General features: G+C 40.1%; 1 protein-coding gene across 1 annotated transcript; it reads right to left on the bottom strand.

The window, feature by feature from the left end:
- Nucleotides 1-1,444: 1,444 nt before the first annotated feature.
- On the bottom strand, nt 1,445-4,066 carry foxa2 (forkhead box A2). Its single transcript, XM_046364504.1, has 2 exons — nt 3,786-4,066; nt 1,445-3,029 (listed from the first exon to the last, which is right to left on the bottom strand). The coding sequence occupies exons 1-2, from the start codon at nt 3,855-3,857 to the stop codon at nt 1,848-1,850; spliced, it is 1,254 nt and encodes a 417-aa protein (XP_046220460.1). The 5' UTR covers nt 3,858-4,066; the 3' UTR covers nt 1,445-1,847.
- Between the last annotated feature and the right edge of the window lie 5,821 nt (nt 4,067-9,887).

Genomic DNA, 9,887 nt, shown 5'->3' with positions numbered 1-9,887 from the left:
TCAATTTTTCTGGTTTCTTTCGCGTAGGAATTGTGTGAATATGAATGATATCATAATTTGCTTAATGATCATGTGGATGGGATCATTCGTTCTGTTTGACCTGACGAAGATCGTTGTCTGTGATTGGGAGCATATTCAGTGAGTGGTCCTTCCTGTTATTTTTCAAGTAGGCTATAGCAGGCTATACTTAGTATTTATATGAATTTCATTAACATTTTAAATATTACAATATGATAGATGGAATTAGATGAAACATCTTTGGCCAAAGTGAGAATAGTCCACTTGTCACCCATAGGAGACATAAAGAAACACATAAGATAGTTGTACGACTTTTTCTTTCTCCGGGGAAGTGAAGGTGCAGATTAATAACTGCAATCCAAAATTTGAAAGAAATCGTAAATGTTCGATATTGTGCATAGACCTCGTGTTTTTTGTTGTTGTCAATTGTCAACATTTTACCACTTATCAATAGGCCTATGGTTTGCTCTTTATGTTTACGAAAATGGTTCGGTCATTGCGAGGATCAAAACTTATTTTCCCTCCATCCTCACTACACAACTAGATGATCAGTATCGTTATGAGCACACAGCTCACCAAATAAAATGCGCCTTTTCGTGGTGTTTAAAGATGTAACTCCACCTAAATATTATTTTATTGCGCACAACGGAACACTTTTATAAGAGTGAAGACCTGAAAAAAATGTCATCTTAAATTATTTGGCATATCTGAAGCTGCCACTGCTGCATATTACTAGGTCTACTACTACTACTACTACTACTACTACTACTACTACTACTACTACTACTACTACTACTACTACTACTACTACTACTACTACTACTACTACTTCTACTACCACTACCACTACTTCTACTACTACTACTTCTACTTCTACAACTAATAATAATAATAATACCAATGCTACTAATACTACTAATGCTAATAATAATACTACTAATAGTACTACTACTACAACTACTACTAATAATAATAATACCAATGCTACTACTACTACTACTAATAATAATAATAATGCTACTAATACTAATAATAATAATACTAATGATACTAATACTAATACTACTACTAATAATAATAATGCTACTAATACTAATACTAATAATAATACCAATGCTACTACTACTACTACTAATAATAATACGAATAGTACTACTACTTCTACTACTACAACTACTACTACTACTATTACTACTAATACTAATAATAATAATAATACTAATGATACTAATACTAATACTAATAATAATAATAATAATGCTACTAATACTAATACTAATAATAATAATAATACAAATGCTACTAATACTACTAATAATAATAATAATACCAATACTACTAATACTACTACTACTAATAATAATAGGCCTATTATTTTATTGATGCGTAATAGGCCTAGACCAACAGTGTAAATAACAAAATTGTGTTCAGAAAAAAATCCAAATAACACTTTAATATAGATTCTGTTCTTGTCGTCCACTACAAGAACACACATTTACAAGCCATAAATAAGAATTACACAAATGATTGAAGAACTTCAGTCTCCCACGATGCATTTAAATTCATTTAAGAATCCCGGTAGGTAGGGCCTATACAGATGCATTTTACACTAGGCTTATTGTCTTTTGGTCCATTCTTAACGCCGCATTTTGAACAGATTTTGCCACATTATTATTAACATCCCTTTACAAAATAATTACTAAACCAACTTGACAACTAAATCAGTGGGAAACGTCAAAAATATATGGAATAGTCCTACATGCACAAACTATCATTTTACAAATGTACAAATTGCTGGAAAGAGTCCGTTTTCTGTTTGGGGACTGAGTTTATGAGGAGTTCATAATGGGCCTGGAGTAGACGCCTTGATAGTAAGATGCGTCAGCGGGTATTGACGAGGAATCTAAACCCACTTTTCCCATTGAACCCATGGATAGCGCCCCGGCCATGGGGGAACCGTAGCCGGAATAGTGCATCACCTGCTCGTAAGTCTTTAGGTCCATTTTGTGATGCTGTTGCTCCGAAGACATGAGGTTGTTGATGGAGAAGGGGTGGTTGAACGAGTAGTGATGCTCGGGTTTCAGGTGCGCTTCGTGTGCGAGGACCGAGTGATGCTGGGACATGAGGTGCCCATGCACCTGGGAGTGGGACACCGGTGAGGCGGCGTGCTCCGGACTCAGAGCCTGGATCGACTTCATGTCTGACAGAGACCTTTTGTGATCGTTGGGGGAGGAGTTGGAATGGGGGGACTCGTTGCCGTTGCAACTCTCCGAGCTGCTGTTCGAGCCGCCCTCGGATGTCTTCCTTCCTGACTCCTTGCACATCTTCTTTTGGCCGTCACACTTAAACCGCTTCTGCCTCCTCAGATAGCAGCCGTTCTCGAACATGTTCCCCGAATCCGGGTGGAGTGTCCAAAACGAGCCCTTACCGGGCTTATCCGGAGATCTAGGCACTTTGAGGAAACAATCATTGAACGATAGAGAATGGCGAATTGAGTTCTGCCAGCGTTGCTGGTTCTGTCGGTAAAACGGGAAAAGATCCATGATCCACTGATAGACCTCGGCCAGCGTCAGCATCTTGCTGGGGGACTGTTGGATAGCCATAGTGATGAGAGAAATGTAGGAGTACGGGGGCTTGGCGTGAGTGTAGCTCCTCCGGTATGTCTTCGGGTCCCTAGATCTGTTGATGCTGGACTGTCCATACATGGGGCTCATGGCATTCATGTTGGCGTAGGACGTAAGGGAGTTCATGGACGGAGGCTGCGCGGTCATGGGGCTCATGCTGGGGCTGAGCGTGGCGCTCATGGCTGTCATGCCAGCGCCCATGCCGTTCATGGCTCCGGTGCCCGGTGACATTCCGGTCATGGAGGGACTCATTGCCGTGTTGACATAGGACATGTTCATGGGATTGGCTGTCATGTTGGCCGTGGTGCTCATGCCCGACATGCTCATGTAGGTGTTCATTGAGTTCATGCCCAGGCCTGTGTTCATGTTGCCAACCGAGGTGTAACACTGGAAAGCAAGACAGAAAACAAGTATTGTTAGCCTGTTTGAGGTTTTCGGGAAGGGTTGATAGTGTTCATGTGTAGTGAACCTAATAAAACTATGATAATAACATAATATCAAATATATCAGCAAAAATGATAACAACCAGCAAAACTATGATAATCAGTATTATTATAATGGTAAACATAAATGATCGAAATTGACGTCAAAGCAAGCAATCCCGGCGCAGTTCCATCTTCTGAAATCCAATGCTAAATTTGGTAAAGCAAATTGCTTGACAGAAATATAATTTCACTCGATGATGTGACCAATAGCTTAAATGTCTAGCCTACATCAAGGAAGTAAAAACGAAGAATTGTCACCATATCTTACGTCAGGTAATCAGCTTAAATACAAAGAGAAAATTGATTAAATTGTTCTAGTGTGTGGACAATATTATAGAACATGCAACACAAATATTTGATTTCATCGTTCACCAATCAAAACGGTTAAACAAATGTTTGCTCATTGGGTAAAATGACACAACTATGTATGATTTTGTAAAGATAAATGTAGACATATGGAATTACAATCTGAGTAAAAAGTTTTCCCTACATGTCAAGCACAACTTCGTTATGATAGTGCCGTGCGTAGAGATGGGGCAGGATTTGGAGGCGCCTCAAGTCAATATTTGATCACAAAGTTAATATTATCTCTGGGCTAATATTGAGTTGTATAAAATGGGATCGGCTGCAGACGAAAAAAAATATTTAAGGTACCCACCTCGGGCTCTCCGTAGTAGGTGCTCCAGTCTGTGTGTTCGTGTCCTTCCATTTTAACTGCTCCAAGCATCATGGAAGTTCCGAATAGTTGTCAAACCGTTTCTTCGCAGAAGAAATGGCAAAACTCGCTCTAACAAACGGTGATTTGGGACCACGGGGTATTCGGGTCGTTGGTAGGATCCTTAGTCAAGGACTGGCGCATGTGTGTCTTTCAGCCAGCCGTGCCCACGGGCGCTGAAAAGCGTCTGATGATGACCGGAGTTCAAATGACGTTCCGAGCTGGCTGTAAACGCTATGATATAGCTCTGTGCGCCAGGCGAGCCTCCAATCCCTACTTCTTCACTTGCCCTATTTGAATAATCTCATCACACCTAGGCGTTAGCCTCCTCGACTTGCCCCCCTATTGTACACCTGCGCTGAATAAAAATAACAGTCTCATATAAAAATATTCATTATAATCTTATTGAATTTCAGAAGGGGGGGGGGTTAATTGCTGTTTTGGCGCTGCTTTTTTATCATGCGTTATTTCTCTTGTGATGTTCTTTTCAGACGTTGCTTGAAAAATGAATTTAAATGCACCTTAATTGTTTTTCTTCCCTACCCCCAAGGACCTATATTTAGTTGAGTATTTGACGAGGTAATGTACTATTTCATTAGTCTACTCGATCTTATCGAAGTCTACTCCATCTTAAGCCACCCCATGTCATATAGCTTTGGTAAAGTGAAAGAGAAATTATTTAGTTTAAGTTTGATCCATTAGTCTGAATCATTCGTAGCCTAAGCAATTCAGGTTTCACAGCCAGTTTTACGGTAAAAACGTATATTATTGTCCCCTTAAGAATAATATTGATATTTTCAACCTCAATTGCAAGCAATAACAACATACGGCCCTAATATGTAGCCTATGTCAAAACATATTGCCACGTTTTTGCATTTTACAATTTCAAGATAATATTCACTTGGTAGCTTCTATTGCTATTGAATGTGTGGACTAAAATAGGAAAGAGAACGTGTCGTCCGTGAACGCGCGTGTGTGTCAAGGTGTGGACTATTGATTTCCCAGGACACAAGCGCTAGATACCTTAAACAAAGTAAAGTTTATTCAATGTGTTTGAGCACTGACGATTTAACGGATTGCCTCGATGTCGGCTGATAGGCTTTAGGAAAAAAAGTAAGAATGATTTAGGCTAGAATAAAATCAATCCAGCCACTAACGAATTTGCATTTTGGTGTAGCCTAGGGAATAGGGCATGGCCTATTTGAAATTATAAAATTAAAATAAAGTACAACAAATATGAAAAATAAACATTTAAAATCATGGCAGATAAATGACAAATAGGCCTAATCAGTAATAACATGTTCCATGTTTTTTTTCACTACAGATTTCATAAAACATAATAATAATGGCCATGTCTTAAGGTTTCCTTATTATTTAGAATTATTTATATGTTTTGTGATAATGTATTAGTGTTGTGCGCGAGAACAATTAGAGGAAGATTTACGTTTCAGCGCCCTCTCTTGGTTATATTTGTCCAACAATAATTGTTAGTGGTGCATTAGACTACGTACAGAAAACAACACCCTCTAAAATTTCTATAGCCTATCGTTACATTAATTAATCAACTCGCCTATAGAATAACTTCCTATCTTATTTACCGGATCAAAGTGAGGACACAGAATGGTGCCAGCCACGTGCCGTTGGTTGAACATCTATTTGACTGCATATAGATGTAAGAGCATAACTATCGGTAAAACCCCATTAGTAAAGGAGAGTAAACCACTCGGTGTTGACGAGGGGACAACAGACCGTCTGCTTAACTTGGAAATGAGATCATGACCACCCCTTGGTGTGTCTAAGGACCACATAGCCTACACATTCAACACAGTTACTTCCATTTATTGAGAGGCGTAATATAAGCTGAAATCGTCATGGTATAGACATTGAAAAGTATTGTTCTTATAAAATATATATATATATTATTTTTTGCATTACAATGTTTTAAAAAGCTGAGCATTGCAATATTCATGCTGACGTTGTTGGATCACTTCAGGTGCTATCTAGAACCTAGAAGGGTTCTTCGGCTGCAGGTCCTCATAGGATAAACCTTTGAAAAACCCTTTTTGGGTCAAGGTAGAACCCTTTCCACATAGGGTTCTACACAGAACCCAAAAGTTTATTTTTTATTTGACCTTTATTTAAATAGGCAGATCAGTTATTAAGAACAAATTCTTATTTACAATGACGGTCTAGGAACAGCGGCTTAACTGCCTTGTTCAGGGGTAGAAAAACATATTTGTTACCATGTCAGCTTGGGGATTTCATCGAGCAGTAGTTCTGTTACTGGCCCACTGCTCTAACCACTAGGCTACCTGCCTGGAACCCAAAAAGGTTTTACCTGGAACCAAAAAGGGTTTCGATTGGGGACAGCCAAAGAACCATTTTGGAAACCTTTTTTATAAGAGTGTTGAGTTCTGAATACATTGTGTCCATGACAACTATAGGTCATTGACCTCTTTCCCAACTGTACATAAATATGGTAAAATGTGACTGGCCATACTATCACAAAGTAATGTTCTTAAAAAACATGCTATAAATGACAATATGACCAATGTTCTTGTAAAATATTTAGCTAATTCCGGAGTTAATTGTTAACCAGCGTATCCCCTCCCCATGTCTTCACACATTTGTTCATTACTATAAAAACAAAAACTATAATATAACGTTATTATGTCCATATTGATTGGAAGAAATATGCACTGAATAAAACACAGGGGATAACACGTTACAGCAAAATGCACTTGTTTCCAACCTGGTCCCTGATGGAAAACACAATACAGACTAAACACAAGGCAACCACAATAATCAGTACAAAACAGCACCATACAACATATAACAAATACATCAATCAATAATAAAATAGTCAATTCATCCTAATCTCATCATTTGTCTACAAACATTAGACATCAATATTTTTATATCATTATTTTATATATAACAGCTAAAATGGCCTCTGGGCCAGACTTCTGGGCCAGACTTCTGCCTGCAACAATGGATGTAGACAATTTTAACAAACTTGCATATGCATCAATCCTTTGTAATGTGTGAGATGGAGGTGAGTGCAATGGGTGATTTGTCCAATGGGTGACAGAAAAGGATATCCCACTTTTTTCCCACCTTTTTCAGAAGGGGTTGTGCTATAATACTTCAGCGCTGGCATTGCAGTGCAATATCCCGCTAGCTGGTTCTCACCTTTCTGCCACCATACATGAGGAATACTGGTTTTACAATATGTTACATGGCCAGTCTCACTAGGGACTCTACAAACTGCATGGTATTGGATCTTTATGGTTCAGGGTCTTTAAAAACTGGATGGTACTGGATGGTCAGCTTCACATCAGGGCACTTTATGCTTTGATTTTATGGAGATTTTGGCTTCTATTCTCAGCCAATTTGATATTCATACCAGGTACTGACTGGAAGCTAAGGGGATATGGCAGCTCTTGGGGGATAGGCTACATGTATTTCTTGTCTGCCCCCATGAATGAAACATTGAATATGAATTTAAGTCTCTCACCCACAGGTGCACAGCTCCAGCCTTCAAAGGCCGCTTTCAAACACTGTGGCCCTAACGGACCGGAGTTGAACACTCCAGTCCTTACCACACTAGAGATTCCCTTGTGGACCAATGGAAAGGTGACAGTCTGACACCTGGTTGTGCTATTACAACACACCTTCAATTACATAATCATATCACGTCATCATATCACGCCATCATATCACAAAGCCTAGTTCTCTGGATCCCCTTCGCCTCAGGGTCATCCTAAGAGGTACTTGGAAACAGAGCTGGGCTGGGGGATGGAAACTGGGTGCGCTCCTCTCTGCTCTGTGAGAAAGGTAGGACCATCTAACATTCCTTCAAACACCCAGAAGTTGTTGGCAGAAATGTGTTGCTTCAAGCTTCGCTTTCAGAGTTGGATTTCTTGCCACTGTGCTGCTTCAGTTTTCAGCGAGCTTTTCCCCCTTTTCGAGTTTTTGTTGCCTTACCTCATACAAAACACTGGGGTCAATAAGTTAAGCTTGTGATTCGTAAAAATAAAATTAATAAAGTGAGCCTCTTTCTTCGGAAAGCGATGGAAAAATGTTTGCTGCCAAGTGCCTGTGGTGACAGTAAACATTCCAGAACAGGCCCGGAGTTTGGACTTCCCATTATCTGCCACAGCTGTGACAACGCTTGTTGGCTGCAGGTTTGCGGCTTGCCACAGTGTGTTTACCTGGAAATGAATCTGAAAAGCGACTAGACTGGGAAGGCACACAACCCGGCTAAATAAATAGGCAGGACAGCCATAGTGATGTGATTCAGAGGGAGGGGGCAGCAGTTATTACACCGACTCACCCCACTGGGTCCTGGGGCAAACACGGGCACAAATGGCCTAAGGATTTCCTCAAATACGCACCTTTGGATATTGAGAGGAATGCGCTCGGGAATGCCATGCAATAGCCTACGTTTTATGTGTGCTGTATCCAGGGCCTGGCAATTACATTTGTGCTACTTTTCTCTTGTCATGTATAAAGGAGGCCTAAGCTGAGTGATGATCTGTATCGATCCAACTTGGTGTTTGTCTACCCAGTGGACCACAGGAGGAGATATCATGGGATCCAACATCTTGAGAGTGGCTAACATCAGATGGCATCTCAAAAAGGTTAAGAGAAAAGGACTTACAGTAATACAAGGACATAATACAACAATAACTACATAGAGTGTACAAAACATTAGGAACACCTTCCTAATAGTGATTTGCACCCCCTATCCTCTCAGAACAGCCTCAATTCGTCGGGGCATGGACTCTACAAGGTGTCGAAAGCACACATACACAATCCAAGTCTGATTTGTCTCAAGGCTTAACAATCCTTCTTTAACCTGTCTCCTCCCCTTCATCTACACTGATTGAAGTGGATTTAACAGGTGACATCAATAAGGGATCCTATTTTTCACCTGAATTCACCTGGTCAGTCTATGTCATGGAAAGAGCAGGTGTTCCTAATGTTTTGTACACTCAGTGTATAATGTGGGGAGCATTATTTGTGAAGTTAGTTACTGAACAATTCTTATCTTTGTCTATGAGCCTCTATTTTTGCTAACATATTGTACAGTAGCTTGGACACAACACATTTGCATAGTGCTCCAGGTCTGATTATGTTATGTTAAACCATCTGAATGGATGTGTATTGGGCAGAATATTTAATATTGCCCAATTATCCATTGTTATTCATTAGAAGTGAACTGCAATGTCAATACACATTTCATCACAGACAGAAGGCAATTAAACATGAGGCAAAGTAGTGCTATGCTAATTAACTTGGTGTGAGCCCATGGGAAGAACTGTGTCTAATGTCACTCCAACCAACCCTGATAATCAGTCAGCTAATGTCCTTCGCACTCACCTGCCATGGTCTCAGAAAACAGGCACCAATCAGGAGGGCTGATTGGAAATGAATCCAACAGTTAATGGCCCATCTAATGGTGAACATTATCAAGGGATTTCTCCAAAAGCCGCTAACACTTGGTTGGATTCATACATCGGGAATAGTTGGGGATCATATGATTCACCACATGCAGACATTTTGATAGTCTGAAACTTAAAATATTATTGTAATCATCACAACGACTTGAGATCTTGAAATCCATGGAGCTGAAGCTGAGAAACATCAGGGCCTTTAGAAAATATTTGGTTATACATCTGATGGCATTTGACCATTTCCTTTTCCACCAGTCCCAGATCTGCATCTGTCCTCTCTCTATTCCAGGCTGATGGAAAACGTCATGTTTGGGATTATCTCTGACACAGCCACGGCTGACCTGAGCCTGCCACCAGAGATGCAGAGCCTTTCATTTGGCCCCCCCCCCACTAGATCCCACCGCGTCAGAGGCAGAAATACATTTCTACAGCCACACCAGACTACCTCTGTTTATAAGTCATGTGTGTGAGTTAACAGAATAAGGTGAAATGAAAAGATGGTGCATCTGTTGAGCGCTGATATACAGTACCAGTCAAAAGTTTGGACACACCTACTCATTCAAGGGTTTTTCTTTATTTTTACTCT

Source organism: Oncorhynchus gorbuscha, linkage group LG10, assembly GCF_021184085.1.
Source record: "Oncorhynchus gorbuscha isolate QuinsamMale2020 ecotype Even-year linkage group LG10, OgorEven_v1.0, whole genome shotgun sequence".
In the NCBI taxonomy this organism is placed as follows: Eukaryota; Metazoa; Chordata; class Actinopteri; order Salmoniformes; family Salmonidae; genus Oncorhynchus; species Oncorhynchus gorbuscha.
Note: the sequence above shows the minus strand (reverse complement) of the source record. Positions and strands in the feature narration are given on the sequence as shown.